At 49.7% G+C, this 18443-nt stretch overlaps 1 protein-coding gene across 1 annotated transcript; it reads left to right on the top strand.

Moving 5' to 3' along the window:
• The first annotated feature begins 3010 nt into the window (after positions 1 to 3010).
• LOC146356025 (uncharacterized) lies at positions 3011 to 6508 on the top strand. The gene is made up of 3 exons (XM_084831612.1): positions 3011 to 3778; positions 4294 to 4408; positions 5490 to 6508. Exons 1-3 carry the CDS (start codon positions 3011 to 3013, stop codon positions 6506 to 6508), a joined length of 1902 nt encoding a protein of 633 aa, XP_084687738.1.
• The last annotated feature ends 11935 nt before the right edge of the window (positions 6509 to 18443 follow it).

The following is an 18443-nucleotide window of genomic DNA, read 5'->3' as shown; positions in this document are numbered from 1 at the left end:
TTCAATGTGGCTCAAGATGTTTTATTAAGGCGACCATTCTGTCTCATTCCACTGGGTGAAACATGGCAGGGCTGAGCAGAAAGTAGACCAATTGGTGGGCATCACTTCATCTTGTGGAAGTGAGTAACATAGTTTGACTATGTGCTGTGTGAAGAAGTCCTTCCTTTGATCTGTCTTGAATCTCCCATTAGTCACCTTCATGGGATGACCCCTTTGGGCTCTAGTATTATGACAGAGGGAGAAAAATGTCTTCCTATCCATTTTGGGGGGCTTCTTTGGAAAGCGGCCAGGGTCAGGGGGCACTGCCATCTGGGGAACCCCAGAGTGCCAGATTGGGATCCCAGACAGACCGGATTTGGCCCACGAGCCTGAGGTTCAACATCCCTGGTCAAGAGGCCAGCCTAGAGTAGTGATTCATACAGAGATGCAACAAGCAGCCTCTATGGGTTGGGTCTGGAAGGCAGAACTGCACCACCACCTTCCACCCTCCTCCTGTGGTGGCTGATTATTAAGAGGCAAAGTCAGAGCAGTGACTCATACAGAGACCCAGAAAGCTGCCTCCTCTGTTCATGGATGGGTGCTTAGGACTTGAAGGATCCTTTCATCATTTAAGGGAGCAATCCTATGCATGTTTAGACAGAAGGCCTGCAACTCCCGGCACTCCAGGACTTTTTTTCTATCTAAACGTGCATAGGATTGCGCCCTTAATCCTTGTGACCCACAATTTTGTTTGGGAACGGCTGCAGTGGTCCAAAAATCACAACGTTGCTGAAAGCAACGCCAAATGCCAAAAGAGAGGACCCTTTGCACATGCTCAGAGGCATGCTGTTGTCTCTCCAGCACCAAAAAGGCTGAGCCCTTTGACTTCAAAAAAGGAGAGACCCTGATCTATTTAGCCATACAAAAGGAAATGGTAAGTGAGGTGGAGGGGGGGGGGATCTGAGGGTCCCTACTGGAGGTCACAAACACATAACTTGGCGCCCTCCAGGTGGATTGGATTACACCACCACCACCACTCCATTACCCCGAATGGGAGTTGTACTACAACACTTCTGAAAGGCATGATAGGTTGTGGAAGGCTGGTTTAGATAAACTGGAGGGGGGCTGCGGAGTGACTCCGGATTCCTAGACAGACCTCCATTAGTAAGTGATGAGCGAGGCAAAGGGAGGGAGAGACAGAGCTGCATGGATGGAGAGCCTGGGCGAGCGAGTCACTTCCTGCTCCTCCTTCCCTGGGAAAGTGGCGCTTGAATTTCCCACGCGGGGCGCGTCGAGGGGAGAGGGAAAGGATCGGGCCCTTCGGGGTGGGAACCCGGTGAGTGGAAAGAAGCTCTTGGAGGGGGGCAGAAAAACCAAGACTGGGCGGGCGGGGAGGAAGAGAGGGTGGTCAGCCCTCAAAGGGGGCCGGAGAGGGGTGGGCTAGGAAGCGCAGATCTCTTCCACACACACACCCCCTTTCCCGATGCCCGTAATGGCTGCGCATCTTTTCCATGTTTTCCTCTCTCAGGCGATCAGTGAAGGTTCAAGGCTGAAAACGGCAAAGATCCCCCTGGCGACCTCAGAGATGATCGCATCTTTGGTGGCAGCACCCGCTCCCTTCTTATTATGTCTCTCTCCCCCGCCTCCCCCCGACCTTCGCAGATGAGGCCAGAGACGCATGTGGACTCGTTAACATGTGCCGCCAGACACCAAGGGCGCAATCGTATGCATGTTTAGACAGAGAAAAGGCCTACAACTCCCAGCATGTCCTAGCCAGACATGCTGGGAGTTGTACGCCTTTTCACTGTCTAAACATGCATTTTATTTATTTCATTTCATTTCATTTCTATACCGCCCAATAGCCGAAGCCGAATGCATAGGATTGCGCCCTAAGCCTCTTTGCTCAGAAGCCATAGTTAAACTATGGAACTCGCTCCCACAAGACGTAGCGATGGCCACCAATCTGGATGGCTTTAAAAGGGGCTTGGACAAATTCCTGGAGGAGAAGGCTATCAGTGGGTACTAATCTTGATGGCTATTTGCTACCTCCAGTACCAGAGGCAGTGTGCCTATGTACACCAGTTGCTGGGGAACATTGGCAGGAGGGTGCTGTTGCACTCATGTCCTTGTTGTGGGTTGCCCGTGGGCAACCGGTCGGCCACCCCGTGAACACAGTGCTGGACTAGATGGACCCTTGGTCTGATCCAGCAGGGCTTTTCTTATGTTCATAAGTAACTGTGTCAAGGGACAGATCAAGGACGCAATCCTATGCATGGTTAAACAGAAAAAAGTCCTACAACTCCCAGCATACCCTAGCCAACATGGCTGCCTGGGCCATGCTGGGAGTTGTGGGGCGTTTTTTCTGTCTAAACATGCGTAGGATTGTGCCCCAAGCTGCCTTATACTGAGTCAGACCATAGGTTGCAATTGGGTTTCTCAGCTAGAACTGGGCTCCTAACCATGCCTACTCAGGAGCAACCCCATTGGAAGGTTGGGGGGCTTGCTTCTGAGCAAACATACCCACCCCTTTGCCTTGTTTCACCCCTGCTTTCCTCTGTCATGCGTGGTTTTCGTTTGCTCTCCAGCCTGCAACAACCTCTCCTGCTATTGATGGTAACCATTTTCTTTTTGATGCCTGGGGCTCAGGGGTGTGGTCAAGGCCTCTGATGGCATTTTGCCCACATAGGGCCGAGTGGGAGGTCATCTCGCCCCCCTACCTCAAACTAGAAACCTGCCCCAGACCAAGATGTCACGCATGCTTGAATTCTGATGCCCTTGGAGGTTGCCTGAACTGCCTGTCAGGCTAGCTTGGCCCTGCTAGCTGCCATCTAAGTTTTGGCTAATGGTATCTCTTTTCCTTTTAAGGAGAAGCTGTGGCTAAGTTCTCTCTCTCTTTCATCCGGGAATCTCAGTTTTGCCTGTGAACCAGCCACTTCTCTGGAGACTCTGCATTGTCTCAAAGAACGAGCGATTAATTCTGTGAAAGACCTGCCAGTACCGACTCGGGAGGCCTTTGCGCCGAGGAGGGAAAATGGCTGCGGACAGGGGAGATGTGTCAGCTCTGGGTTTCCAGTGGAAGGTCATGGAGGCCCTCGGAGAAACAGGCCCTGAGCCGGTGGGAGCCGGAAGAGGCCCTTGTGATATCCAGGCCGGGAATACTAGGGAATTCTGGGAAAGAGCCGCACCTCAGCAGGTTAAGCAGGAGTCGAACGGAGGGCTGCAAGAGGGCTGGGAGGCGAAATTTCAGGGTTTTGTGAAAGCGCTGGAGTCCCCTCTTTCGGAGGGCGGCAACTCTCAGCGGCTGCCACCTGGGCCCACGGATGGCCGGGTCCTGTCTTCCTTTGGAAGTGCGGCTGAGCCCAGCCATCGCCCTACAGAAGAGAGGACGGCCCAGTTCCCACCAGGCCTCTGTGCAGAATCTCAACTGCCTGACGCCAGCCTGTCGCCATGTGACAAAGGGGATTGTGGGGAAGTGAAAGAAGAGGAGCTGGACGGGGCGGCCGTTGGCTCCGACACGCAACGGCAGCAGTTCCGGCAGTTCTGCTACCAGGAAGCTGGAGGGCCTCGAGCCGTCTTCAGCAGACTCTGGGAGCTCGGCCGTCGGTGGCTGAGGCCAGAGACACACACCAAGGAGCAGATCCTGGAGCTGGTGGTCCTGGAGCAGTTTCTGGCCGTCCTCCCCCCGGAAATGCAGAGCTGGGTCAGGGGCTGTGGGCCGGAGACCTGCCCCCAAGCGGTGGCTCTGGCGGAGGATTTCCTGCTGAGGCTGCCGGAGGAGGAGAAGCAAGAAGAGCAGCAGGTGAGCGTAGTTGAGACCCCCAGGGGCTCAGTTCATTCTGATGTGGAGCATTAGCTCAATCCCAGGGCCAGTTTAATGCATCCAAGCAGAATGGAGTGGCAAAGCTTTTCCTGGACTGTACCACTTCAGGATGCAAGTCAGGGGTTTCATATTTGAAGACTTACTCCGTCTTAGGAAAAATAAAAAACCTTCCCTGCAAATATTAAAAAGAGAAGGATTCAGCTTCGCTGTCTCCCTGCATGTTGTTTTTTCTCAGTCGTTTTACATGTTGTTTTTTTCATTTTGTCGAATGAAATGGTTGAGGGCCTCACTCTGGTTGTTTCCTGTCCCTGTCAGTCAAGTAAAAGGAATAGGTACAAATTGCAGCCTGTGTACCTGCCCAGTCTTTGGGTGTAGGGGTGCTGGCCTGCTGAAAGGCTGCTTAAGGTGATGATGGGGAGGGAGGGAGAAAACAGAGCCTTGCTAATTAAATTTTGCTTCTTGTTCACTTCATGAAATCCTTGTCGCTCTCTCAGACGTTGGCATCATTCAAAGAGTTGGCTGTTAATTTCCCCGAGGGGACAGCTCCGTTGGATACCTGGCAGAGGCTGCAGATCAAGCAGGAGGGTGAATGGGAGGCGACCTCATCGGGTAAGGATTCAGCCTGCATCAGTTACTGGGCCCTCCTTGGCTTTAAAGGCACATTAGACCAATTCATGGAGGAGAAGGCTGTCAGTGGCTACTAGTCACGATGGCTATATGCTACCTCCAGGACCAGAGCACCACACTTCTGAATGTCAGTTTGTAAGAGAAGGATGCACGGAGGAATGGCTGAAGCACAGGCCAGAATGGAATGGTGGCTGGAGTTAGTTGGAAAGAGTCGGTAGGATGGAAAGAGACAGAGAGAGAGAGAGAGAGAGAGAGAGGTCAAAGAGAGTGAGCTGCATTACGATGGAAAGAGACAGTGAAAGAAATTAGTGTCCAGAGCCGATTAGTTCAAGGCACAATCCTATGCATGTTGAAGCACAAAAATGTCCTACAATTCCCAGCATGCCCCAGCCAGCATGGCTGGCTGGGGAATGCTGGGAATTTTAGGACTTTTGTGTGCCTCAACCACTCCCAGCATTCCCCAGCCCATTAGTGAGTAGAATCAGAGACAGGGTGTAAATGAGAAGGGAGAGAGAGAAGTTATTGAAAGCAGAGATGTAGTGTTAGGTTTTTAGAGCCATTCCTGTTGCTATTTATCAGTTATTGTTTGTTCTGAATGTTGGCTGGTTGCATAAATAAACACATGTTTATTCTTTTAAATACCTGTGTTCTGGTGTGGGTGGATTTGAAGGGGGGCATATCTCACCCCACGTGCTGACTTTGAAATGCACAGCTTAGGATCTAAAGAGGAAAGTCCTACTGCTCTCTATAAATCAGTAGGCAGATGGCAGAGTCCTAGGGAAAGTCTGGACCTGGTGACCTCTAGGGGACAGGACCTTATAGGGTACCCATAGATACATCATGCTGTTGCTGGGGAACAACCAGGTGAGAGGACAATTCCCTCATGTCGGTGGCCTTGTAGGCCCCTTCCAACCCTACTATTCTACTGTTCTATTCTATGTCCTGCTTATGGGCTTCCCAGAGTCATCTGGTTGACTGCTGTGGAAATTGAATGGTGGACTAGATCAGCCATTGATCTGATTCAGCAGGGCTCTTCATAAAGGACTTTATTTTTTATTATCAGAAGGTGATGAGAAGGTATGTGGGAACGAGCAAAGGCAGCCAGAAAACTCCAGGGAGCTGGATCCAGAGGAGACGCTGGCAGGAAGGTCCGAAGAGGACGTTTCCCTCGGTCCTGATCAGGAGGAGGCCTCGGAGAGCTGGCTGGGCAACCAGCCAGAAAAGGAAGGAGATCTGTTTGTTCATTCTCAGGGAACTTATGAAGAGCTTCAGGGAATTGTCACGCCACAAGGAATCTCTAAGGGGTTTGGAGGAACTGTCCCAGTTGAATGGGAAGAAAGCTTCAGAGAGAGATCTGATCTCGCTGCGCACGAAAGGTCCTCTCCGGTAGAGAAAAAATACAAATGTTTAGACTGTGGGAGATGCTTTGGTCAGCGATCCCACCTTATAACACACAAAAGAATCCACACGGGGGAGAAACCGTATCTGTGTTTGGAATGCGGGAAAAGCTTCCGGCGGCGAGCACACCTTGTGGAACACGAGAGAATCCACACGGGCGAGAAGCCGTACAAGTGCCCAGAATGTGACAAGGGCTTCTGCGACAGATCAAGTTTCAATACGCACACGAGAACCCACACAGGGGAGAAGCCGTACAGATGCACGGACTGCGGGAAGTGCTACAGCCGTCACGCCAGCCTTGCCGATCACAAGAGAACCCACACGGGAGAGAAGCCGTACAGATGCCTCGAGTGTGAAAAATGCTTCAGTGGCAGGTCAAACTTCAACGCACACAAGAGAATCCACATCGAAGATAAACCTCACAAATGCGCGGACTGTGGGAAGACTTTCACTCGGCTCTCCAACCTTACTGATCATAAGAGAACCCACACGGGAGAGAAGCCGTACAAATGCAAGGAGTGCGGCAAAGGCTTCAGTTGCAGTTCGCTCCTTATTAAGCATAAAAGGAACCACACGGGGGAGAAACCGTATCAGTGCTCAGAATGTGGCAAATGCTTCAGCATGAGCTTTATCCTGATTAGGCATAAAAGAATACACACCAGAGAAAAATCATATGAACGCTGATCTAGCTGTGGGAAGATCTGGAAATCTACATTCATGTGGGAATGAGGTGGGAACGAGAGAATGTACCAGACCATTTCAGGCTGCAGATACAGATCCCACTGTTGAGTTTTTAAAAGTCCAAATAAACCCTGCAAGAAGAAAATTAGCCCAGCAAAGAAAGCGCTGGACTTGAACATTTCTCCTTGAAGTGCTAGTTTTCTGCTTGTGGGAAGATGTGTGCTTTTTCCCCCATTGAGCATTCAAAAATGGTATTCCCTCAGCCAACCACACGCACATGCAGATGCAATCCGAAGCGGTACAGTCCTTTCCACCACCTTGAGACTCTCCCACCTCATTCCACTAATCTGGCCACTATGATCAACCTCCTCTGTACACAAGAGATTTGCATAACGGAGACTTTGAAAGAATATGACAGAAGCTTAAACCCTGAGTGACACTGTAATGTAACAAGCAGCAAGACATTTGTGGACATGCAGTTGTAATAACTTAAGGTTGATAGAGTACCCTTCGCTGACCTGCTGCCCTCCAGATGTGTTGGACCACAACTCCCATCATCCTGGCTGGGGAAGATGGGAGTACTAGCTCAACCCATCTGGAGAGCTCCCGTTTGGGGAAAGTTGCTTTAGAGAGTTTGAAATCAAACTTTCTCTCTCTCTCTCTCTCTCTCACACACACACACACACACACACACAGAATTATTAGTCATTCTTGCAACAACCCTCTAGGGTAAATCGGTTTTGTTATCTCTGCATTGCATGCAGACCCTGCTGAGCATGCAACATCAGCAAGCCTTAGGGTGCAATCCTATGCATGTTTAGACAGGAACAAGTCCTACAGCTCATAGAATCCCCCCCCCCCAAACCACCGTTTTGAACCTAACCCCACAAAAAACAAAAGTCCATGAATGTAGAAAGTTAGCATGTCAGTGGGAACAGTTCTAGCAATGTCAGCTTTCTCTGTTTTTTACAATTCCCAGCATTCCCGAGCTGGAGTTGTTGGACTTTTTTCTGTGTAAACGCACACAGGGTTACACCCCTAAGGCCATTTTGGGAGTTTCTGGCTTATCTGCTGTAAGGATTGCAATACCACTTGCTCAAGCTTGTCACAGAAGGAAGATAAAAGTCCATTTTCTCATTAGTGATCTCTAATTGCTATCTCTCCCTCCCACCCTGAATTTGCTTGATAATGCATCAGGATCTGCATTCGATAGGTCAATGAAGTTCACTCCCAAGCAAGTTTGCTTAGAATCGCAGCCTGAGACAGGCTGAGTAGATGCATTGTCTGCAACGAGACGCAGAGATGGCTAGTGACTTTGATGGCTTTAAAAGGGGATTAGACGAATCCCTGGAGACATCTATCAGTGGGTTGAAGCCATGTTAGCTAAATAGAACCCCCAGGTCCAGAGGCAGTCTATCTCTGAATAATGGTTTTGGAGGGTAATAGTGGAGGGGAGCTGTTACCCTCATGTCCTGCTTGTGGGTTTCCAAGAGGCTTCTGATTGGATGCTGGATTAGATCAGGGGTGTTGAACCTCTTTCATCCTGAGGGCCAAATTCTATTTCAGAGAAGCTCTTGCAGGCCACATTCCAGTGTTGGGTGGGGCCAAAGGCAAAGTGGGCAGGGCTAAAATAACAAAAATACCAGCATATTTGAGCTTAAAGTGCTTCCAGCCAGTAGCTAAGTCTTAGGAGAGGAATTTTATTATTATTATTAAATTTATTAATCGCCCATCTGGCTGGTCACCCAACCACCCTGGGCGATGTACAACATACAATAAAAACAGTTTAAAACAATAAAATTCTACAATAAAAACATTTTCTAAAATACCCTAACCCACCCCAAATGCCTGCCTGAACAACAGCGTTTTTAATGCACGACGGAAGCTCATTAAAGGGGGGGCATGACGGAGTTCCCTAGGGAGGGAGTTCCACAGAGTGGGGGCCACCACAGAAAAGGCCCTCTCCCTTGTCCCCACCAGTCTAGCTGTCCTGGCTGATGGGACAGAGAGAAGGCCATCCGAGGCTGATCTTGTTAAGCGGCCTGTCTGGTGCTGCTGGAGGCGCTCCTTAAGATAGGCTGGGCCGGAACCATATAGGGTTTTAAAGGTCAAAACCAACACCTTGAATTTGGCCCGGAAAACAACCGGTAACCAGTGCAACTCCTTCAGCACTGGAGTGATGTGATCTCGCTGGCGGCTGCCTTTAATCAGGCGAGCCGCCGCATTCTGTACCAGCTGCAGCTTCTGAACCGTCTTCAAGGGTAACCCCACGTAGAGCGCATTACAGTAGTCTAAACGAGAGGAGACCAGGGCATGTACTACCGATGGGAGCAGATGGTCGGGAAGGAAGGGGCGCAGCCGCCGTATCGGATGGAGTTGATACAGCGCTGTCTGGCTCACAGCTGACACCTGAGCCTCCATGGACAGCTGGGAGTCCAAAATGACCCCCAGGCTGCGGACCTGGTCTTTCAAGGGTAGCCGTACCCCATTCAACACCAGGTCAACATCCCCCAGCCTCCTCTTGTCTCCCACCAAAAGTACCTCGGTCTTGTCAGGGTTCAGCTTCAGCCTATTCCTCCCCATCCAGCCACTTCCTGTCTCCAGACATTTGGACAGGGATTCTACGGCCAACCTTGGTGAAGATTTAAATGAGAGGTAGAGCTGCGTGTCATCCGCATATTGATAACACTGCGCCCCAAACCTCCTGATGATAGCCCCCAGCGGCTTCACATAGATGTTAAATATCATCGGGGAGATGATGGAACCTTGTGGCACCCCACAAGTAAGTGGCCACGGGTCCAAAACCTCCTCTCCCAGTGCTACCCTCTGGTACCTGCTGGAGAGGAAGGACCGGAACCACCGCAATACGGTGTCCCCAATGCCCAACCCCTCCAGGCGGTCCAGGAGGATACTGTGGTCAACGGTATCGAAAGCCGCTGAGAGGTCGAGGAGAACAAGGAAGGAGCATTCACCCCTATCCAGAGCCCTCCTCATATCATCTACCAAGGCGACCAAGGCCGTTTCTGTCCCATGCCCAAGCCTGAAGCCCGACTGAAATGGGTCTAGATAATCAGTTTCTTCCAAGTGTGCCTTCAACTGCACCGCCACTACCCGCTCAATCACCTTGCCCAAAAATGGCAGATTTGAGACTGGGCGAAAGTTGAAATTGAAATTTCAACCTTTTAGAATGAAGGGAAAACCCGCAAAAGCCAGGAAACTACAAAAGGAACCCAGTAAGGCCAGAATGGAACCCTAGGTGGGCCACATTCGGCCCACAGGCCTGAGGTTCAAACATCCCAGGATTAGATGGATCTTTGGTCTGATCCTGATCCAAGAGAGCCCTTCATATACCATAAGAACACGTTCTTCCTTTCTGCTATGAAAGGGGGAAACAGGGCGGGAAGCTGGAGATGAATGTTCACAGAACCAGAAGTGACTGTTGGCTTTGTTTTGTTTTTAAAGATGTTCCCTTATTTATTTCACCAATAAGACTTCCCGGCCCGCTGTATATTTTGTCTCTAAGCCTTCTCCTTATATTAAACCTTCTGTTTTGTGTTTAACATTTTACATTCTGTGCTCTAGATTTATATTGCAGGAAAGTGAACTTTAAAAAAAAACGGTGTGCCTGTGTGCATAGATTTGTATTGCTGTAAAGTGAAGTTTTAAAAAAAACTGGGGGTGAGTGTGCATACGCACACACGCTAACAATAAAAGAAATAGGGGGAAACAAAAAAGCTACAATTTTTTCCCAGTAGTTAAAAAGATGGTGCGGGAAAGAAGAAGCCACCCCTGTGATAATTGCTCCCTCTCCCATGAAACCAATAGCTACCCCCCTCAGGCCAATGCAAGCTCTCCTGCTGACTGAGGGGGGACAGCACACATGACTCACTGCCACGCCTCCCCCCCTATCTCCCTGTCTTAAATCTGGGGCCTGATGGTTATTACCATCATCCTGTCCTTTGCAAGTATGATCTAGAAGTTCATGTGGTCCGGTCTTAAATCTGGGGCCTGATCCAGCCAGGACCCACACTAAACAGATTCTAAGGTACCAATATGACTCATCCCACTTGTGTGAAAGAATGGTAATTTCTTTTTGGAAAATGGATGCAGATAATAAAAGCAAAGAAAACCTTACACACGCCCCTCAGCTTTCTGCGATCAAGCAACAGGCGCCATCCCGGGGAGCTGTTTATCGGCACGGGTGGTGTGCCTTCCCCCACCGAAGAGCAAGCCAGTGTGTCACCTACACCTCCAAGGAGGAGAAAGGGGGCCTCAATTTCTTGGCAGGAAAGAACGTTTCTCAAAACAGAGAAAGAAACCTTAGCACAAGGAAGTTATGAGTGTGCGTTATGTAACGTTGATGTTGGTAGCAAAAAGCGCTGGCCTTCACTCTAGGTGAGTACAGCTATGGGAACCAACGCTAACTTCCTAATAGTTGCCAACTGCTCTGCCAAATAAGTGTGTGTATGCTACTAGACGCTTGCTACTAGAAGAGCAGCATCGACTGTAAAAAGCAGCAGGAATGGCTCTGCAGAGAGTTGGCCAGGCCCAAATGTTTGGCTCTGAAGGGCCCTTAGAGCCGGGCATTGTGGGAAGGCATGTCCCTGGAGATGGCCTACAGTGCAGGTGATCTCCAGGGACCCTGCCTCCCACAATGCCTGGTTCTAAGGAAGGAGCCCTCAAGAGAGAAGCATTTGGGCCTGGCTGAGCCTTTTTTACAGCTGGCATGGCTCCTCAGAGAGCACCCACCCTCTGGCTCACCCCAAGAGGATCCTCAGGATGAGCCAGAGGGTGGGTGGCTGCTCTGGAGAGCCCCGTTGGTTGCTCTCCCCCTGCGGCATTTGTCACAGCGGGAGAGTGGGGCCATCGGGGCTCTCTGGAGCACCCGCTGGTGTGCTGTCAGGTGGGGCAGCAGCTCCAGAGAGCCCCATTGGCTGCACTCTCCCGCTGTAGTAAATGCCCCAGTTGGGACAGCAGCTGGTGAGGCTCTCCAGAGCACCTGCCCACCTAGACGGTCCTGTGGGTGGGCGGGGGGACTCCTGGCAAGGGGGGAGCACTCAATCCACTGTTCCTTCTGCTCTGCTGCTTGAGGCAGGGGCTTCACTGCACTTCATGGGAGGGCCAGCCTTGCCCCCTCTCCTGATATTGCACCCATGTTTCAGGGGCTTGAAATGACCCTGCTGCTGCATATCAGGTGAACCAAATGAAGGTGTGTGTGTGGGGGGGGGGGCTGTTGTCACAGCCAAAATTTGTATAGGTATAGGAGAAAAAAAATGTGAACAGTGAGGCCGAAAGACTCTGAATCTTGCACTGGATCTCAAGATCAGTGGAGTGGGAAAGACCCTGCTTCTTCCAGATCTCTCTTAATGAAGAGAGAAAGCAGTTTCCATTTCATCTTCCTCTGTTCTATTTTCTCTCCTGCTTCTTTGGTGCTTCCAAATTTTGGGAAGCCAACAGGGTGGGGGGAAGGTTTAATCCTTCCCTCCCGGTGTGTGGTGGTCCTGATCTGAAGAGGTGTCTGTGTGCACTGGTGTCCACAGTCACCACATTGAAGCGCAGAGGTGTAGGTGTTCATGGCTGTTCCCTCTGTGGCAGCCAGAAGGACGGGCTGGGGCAGGGAGGTACTGTGGGATTCTGTCGGACATTGGTGGAGACCCCAACAGTAGAGACACTGAGAGAGGGGGACCCATGGGGGGTGTCTTACCCAGGGCCCCCCTCAAAACCTGGAGCCAACACTGCAGGGGAATGACATCAGGAAAGGGCTTTTCCCTTCATATTCTGCTTATGGCCTTCCAAGAGGCCCCTGGTTGTAGAGTTGGAATAAGGACAGAAAGGGGGCAACTAAAATGATTAAGGGGCTGGAGCGTCTCCCCTGTGAGGGAAGGTTACAACAGCTGGGATTGTTTAGCTTGGAGAAAAGGAGGGTAAGGGGAGACATGATGGAGGTTTACAAAACTATGTGTAGCATGGAGAATGTGGAAAGGGAGACATTTTTTTTCCCCTCCCTCATAATACTAGAACCCAAAGGGGTCACCCCATGAAACTGATTGGTGGGAGTTTCAGGACAGATAACAGGAAGGACTTCTTCATACAGCGCAGAGTTAAACTACGGAATTTGCTACCATAAGACGTAGTGATGGCCACCAATTTGGATGGCTTTAAAAGGGGATTGGAAAAATTCCTGGAGGAGAAAGCCATCAATGACTATTAGTCCTGATGGCTCTATGCTACCTCCAGTATCAGAGGCAGCATGCCTATGTACACGCTACCACAAGATGCAGCAATGGCCACCAACTTAGGGCTAAGTGTGCAATGTCACTCACGCAATTGGACAAGACAGGAGCTTTGTTAGGTACACCAGTTGCTGGGGAACATGGGCGGGAGGGTGCTGTTGCACTCATGTCCTGCTTGTGGGCTTCCCATTGGGGCAGCTGGTCGGCCACTGTGTGAACAGAATGCTGAACTAGATGTGCCCTTGGTCTGATCCAACAGGGCTCTTCTTATGCTCTTGTGAGAGCTGGACTGTAAGGAAGGCTGAGCGCCGAAGAATTGATGCCTTCGAACTGTGGTGCTGGAGAAGACTCTTACGAGTCCCCTGGACTGCAAGGAGGTCAAATCAGTCCATCCTAAAGGAAATCAACCCTGAGTGCTCATTGGAAGGACAGATACTGAAGCTGAAGCTCAACTATTTTGGCCACCTAATGCGAAGAGAAAACTCTCTGGAAAAGACCCTGATGCTGGGAAAGACTGAAGGCAAAAGGAGAAGGGGACGGCAGAGGTTGAGATGGCTAGATAGCATCACCGATGCAATGAATATGGACTTGAGCACGCTCCGGGAGAGAGCGCAGGACAGGAAGGCCTGGCGTGCTATGGTCCATGAGGTCACGAAGAGTCGGACACGACTGAACAACAACAACAACTAGTCCTCATGGCTATATGCTCCTGTCAGTGTCAGAGGCAGTATGTCTGTGTACACCAACTGCTTGGGAACATGGGCGAGAGGGTGCTGTTGAGCTCATGTCCTGCTTGTGGGCGTCCCATTGGGGCAGCTGGTCGGCCACTGTGTGAACAGAATGCTGGACTAAATGGACCCTTGGTCTGATCCAGCAGGGCTCTGCTTAGGTTCTTAACAGGAATGCTGGGCTTGGCAGGCCTCTGCTTCGGTAGGGTGGTACTTGGTGTAGAGAAAGAACTTCAGGGAGCGACCTCAGACATGTCCTTGGAGAAGTAAAGCCATTGAGCTGGGATTCCTAGAAAGGCTCATGGTGGGGGGAAAGCCTTAAAAGGGGGACTGTAATTAATGATCCTGTTCCTTCTTCCTCCCAGGGGGAAGGGGAGTGGGGGGGGGGAAGGGAAGCTTTTAATACTCCAGGGAACAGCGCAGGGAAGGAGCAGGCAGCCCATTGAGCTGGGGGGCGGGTAGGTGGGTGGAGAAACGTCCCCTCACCACCTTTTGCAGCTGATCTGAGCCACTGGGCCTACCCATCCTTTTGATCAGGAACAGAACACAGAGCTGAAAGAGCTTCTGGTTTTAGGAACAGAAGCAGCAGCATGATGGGTCCATCTCACTCAGTATCCTCTACTCAGTATCCTCTACTGCAGGGGGTCCCCAATGTGGTGCCCTTGGGCACCCGCAAAACCCTTTTTCCTGTTTGTTTTTTTAAATACGTACATGGATTTGTATAAATCCATAGCAGTGATACATATGAAATGCATACAACTTTCTAGCAATTATACATAGGCTTCAACAAAAGCGGACCAAATATCAAAAGAAATATCTATTTGAAGGTGGTGTCTATATGCCACCCGTTCAAATATTGAAAGCGTTGTAAGGTCCTCAATCCATTGCATCATACGGAGTGTTTATCCTTCCAATGTTGTAATATTAATCTTTTAGCTGTCAAAAGACAATCCATTTATACTTACCATCTGTTAATTTCCATGAAGCAGGTAAATAATTTAAAAGAGCGTGTACATCAGTGAATATTAAAAGACCGTTCCAATGCAAGATTGATCTGTGTAATAACTTCCTCCCCCAAAGAAGCAACTACCGGACATTGCCAAAACATATGTTTAAAAGAAGCACTAGCTGCATTGCACTGCCAGCAATCCCTTACGAAAAAGATGTTCCAGGGTCCAATACACATGAAACAAACATTCTTGCAGCCTAAGATCCATAGACGCGACAGGTAGACGCCAAAGCGGCGATCCATTGATTAGGTGTTTTGTGATGGTGCCTACAGCAGTTTCTCAAAGTCCCAAATGTGCCCAATGGTCCAAAAAGGTTGGGGACCCCTGCTCTACTGCACTAACCGGCAGCAGCTCCCCAGGCTCTTTCCCAGACCTACCTGGAGATGGTGGGGAACAAACCTGGGGTCTTCTGCATGCTAAGCAGGTGCTCTGACATCTGAGCCACATCCCCTTTGTGCTTGCCTTTGTCATGCAAAGATCAGGGAGAAGAGAAGCCAATGGACAGGCATTACAATGCAACATAGGAGCATTAGGAGAGGCATTGAGGAATGGTGAGGGATGATGGGTGTTGTAGTCCAAAACACCTGGAAGGCACCACATTGGGGAATGCTGCTATAGCAATTCAGAGAGGTGGCTTCCCCACGTTAGATCATAGGAACAACTCCGCATGCTTCCAGACACTAGGGGGTGATAGAGAATGTGTTGCATCAACACCCGCTTGTCTTGTTCATCCCCCTTGTTGTCTGATCAGTTCTTTTTTCCTGCTCCCTTCCCTTCCTCTTCCTCCTTCCTCCCCTGCTTACTTACTTACACTCAAGCACCCAGCTTTAGGGGTTGCTTGTAGGTAAACCATGTTGAATAGCCTTCTCCAACAATATGTATAAAAGCACTAATAAAGTTAGTTGATTTGAACTTCTTCAAAACTGGCTCTAGCCTGCATTTATTGCCACCAGTACTAAACACTGTGTTGGGAACAAGCAACATACAGTCTCTCCCTGAAGGAAGCAAGTAACCAAATCTCATGCCTTTGCTTACTTTCACTCACACGTCCAGCTTTAGGGGGTGCTAATTTTACTAGTAAATAAAGTAAGTTGATTTGAACTTCTTCTATGCTGGCTCTAGCCTGTGTTTATCCCCTCTAACTGTGTTGCCATGCTTTCGCTATGTAAAGCAACTCTGCTGTAAGTCACACCAGACTTTCCAGCACCTGGGACTTTCTGCATTCAAAGCAGGGGCTCTAACACTGAGCTGTGGTCCCTCCTTGCAAGGAAGCAAAAACATTCCCCAGGGGATGTTGGAACAACTCGATACAGAACCAGGCCTTCCTTTAACTGGCCACTGGATCTGCTCACCATCGCCTCAGCCCTGATCTCATCCAGGTTGGATTCCTGCAGTGCACAGCCTTTGAAAAGTGTCTGGAAAATTCCACACACTGCTTCAGCCAGAAGGTCTGGCCTGTTTTTCAGAGCACGTGACTCTGGTATTGTACAATTTGCCTTGGGTCCTGGTCTGGTTCACAGTGCGATTAAAAGTGCTGGTCATTCCTTCTCAAGCCCTAATCCAGGGATGCGGAACCTCAGACCTGGAGTCCAAATCTGGCCCTCTGAGGTTCCCCAGAAGGCCACACCCCTTCCCCCACTCACTGATCATTGGGTGGTTTCCTGGTGTTTGTACCGTTTTTCCTCCCATTCGAAAAGGCTGAAATGCCTCTCCTAAGGCTTAGTTCCAGGCAGGAAGAGCTTGAAGCTAAAATATGCTAGTATTTTTGCCACGCCCCTATTGGCTTGGGCAGGCCCACCAGTGGAATGAGGCCCCCCGAGAGCTCCTCCAAAATGGAATTTTGCCCACTGGCTGAAATAGGTTCTGAGCCCTGCCCTAAGCTCTTTGGGAGCAGAATACCGAAAGGGCTAGCTCCTCCCACATGATCCTGCTCGCCCATCCAGGCCTGCTGGGAAGGGTCCGCCTCTTGTCCCACCACCAACAGAGGCATGATAGGTGGGCACGTGGTAAGGGCCTTCTCAGTGGTGGTGCCCAGACTCTAGAGTGTCCTGCAGTGGGAGTCCCGTTTGTCCCCTCCCTACTGATATTCAGGTGTCTGACAAACCCTTTGGACTCAGATATGTTTTTGGCTTATTCAGTGATTGAATTCTGTCCTTTTTATTTGCAGGTCTCTGCGATATTGTGCTACTGTGCTGCTGACACTGTTTTAATTTTATGTACTTTAATTATGTTGTTTTAAATTTCAGTTGTTAGCTGACTTGACAGTCTTTCTAGGGCAGATCCCCCCCCCCCCCCGTTAATATATATATTAAACAAAATGATGTCTGGAGCAGCCATTTTGAAGCCTATTTTACCCTTTTAGGGTTATGAAAACAAGCTAACTTTGACTGTTTTGGTGCTCCGTAGCTGCTCTGGCTGACTTTTAAAAAGTTGTTTATTTCTTTATTTATTACACTGGGGCAGGGAGGTGCAGCCTGCCCAGGGAGTGGGGAAGGGGGATGCCCAGTGAGCGAAAATGGCCCCAGACCTCCTGAAGTTGCCCGTCTCTGCTCTAGGGCCTGTATATCACCCCGGCTCCTCCTATCCCTAGGCCCTCTGTTCATTCCATGGCCTGTGGCTGGCACAGCCAATCTGGCAGCGGCCATCCACAGACTGCACTCCAGCCACATGGGGAGAGGCCTTATACTAGGATTGCAGCCTAAATTATTAATACTACAGCACCCTCCATGTATGACAGGGAGAGATTGTCCCCTGTCCCCAAAGAGCTCACAAACATTTCATTATAAATCTATTTATTAATATATATTATCATTAAAAGCAAAACACCGTCACCCATAGTCCCTATCCACAACTAGGAACGACAACAAGAAAGTAGAAAGAAGAGGAAACCTTTGCTTTACAAAACCTGAAAATCAAGACTGTACTTAACTATTGCAAAATTCAATAAAACAGTTACCAACGTTTCCCCAAAGTCTCTATTTTCAGCCTCTCTTCTTTTAAGCTAGGAGTGGGAAATCCTGTGGCCCTCAAAATGTCAGTCTCAACCAACATGGCCAATGGCCAGGGATGATGGGAGTTGTAGTTCAACAACCTCTGGAGGGCCACATGTTCCCCACCCATTTCAGCCTGAACCATTTTAGTAAGTTTGGCCATTTGTGGTCCATGCCACCCTATGTTCAACATCTTTGTTTGTTGGATTTTATTTTTGAATGCCAACAGCAGAGGAAAAATCGATCGGGCACAAAAGATCGGGAGAAGCAATGATAACAAGAAATGGTTGTAAGCAAACAGAGGTGTGTGTGCTGTCGGCCCAAACCTATACATGTCTACTCAGAAGTAAGTCCAATGGGGCTTAGTCCTGGCTAAGCAGGTATAGGATTGCAGCCTCAGATATCATTTTGGTTGCTGAAGCAAGGGTTGATAAACTACAGTGATCTCTGTAGCAAAAACTGTGTGCCATACAGATGTCAGAGATCAATTGGGATAGAATTGTAAATGAAACGAGTAGGAAAGCATTCCCCACAAGGGCCCACCACCTCTATGGAAAACACGGGAGATGGGCTAATGTCCAATGGCATGACGCTAGCCTCTTCGGCACTGGCATTTCCAATGGTGGGAGACTAGCCCCTTCAGCATGGGAGTTTCCAGTGGTGGGAGGCTAGCCTCTTCAGCACTAGAGTTTCCTAGGTACCACTTTCTATCAAAACTTTCTAAATGAGACCTGTAATTAAAGATGTGGCTGATTAATTAAAACCAGTTATGTGAAATTCCGCTTCCATGCTGCAACAGGTTGACCTCACTCCTCCTTTCGCTCCCTCACCCCCCACAAAATCCCGCAAAAGCATCCTTGCCTGTGCCCACAGGCCTCGTCACCCTTGTGATGCCACTCCACTAACCTCCCTGCCCCTGCCCCTGCAACCCACACTAGCCTCTCCCTTCCCTTCAACAGAGCTGTGCTCTTGCCAAA

The sequence above is a fragment of the Heloderma suspectum genome, chromosome 2 (genome assembly GCF_057233095.1).
Source record: "Heloderma suspectum isolate Gila_16-S chromosome 2, 16-S_ref, whole genome shotgun sequence".
In the NCBI taxonomy this organism is placed as follows: domain Eukaryota; kingdom Metazoa; phylum Chordata; class Lepidosauria; order Squamata; family Helodermatidae; genus Heloderma; species Heloderma suspectum.
The sequence above is the reverse complement of the archived record's forward strand: the minus strand, read 5'-3'. Positions and strand labels throughout refer to the sequence as shown.

Excerpts from the sequence above, each read along its gene's own strand:
- LOC146356025 (XM_084831612.1), top strand. The coding sequence starts at position 3,011 with ATGGCTGCGGACAGGGGAGATGTGTCAGCTCTGGGTTTCCAGTGGAAG. Across the intron at positions 3,779-4,293 it reads AGAAGCAAGAAGAGCAGCAG|ACGTTGGCATCATTCAAAGA; the intron begins GTGAGCGTAGTT and ends TCGCTCTCTCAG. Across the intron at positions 4,409-5,489 it reads ATGGGAGGCGACCTCATCGG|AAGGTGATGAGAAGGTATGT; the intron begins GTAAGGATTCAG and ends TTTTATTATCAG.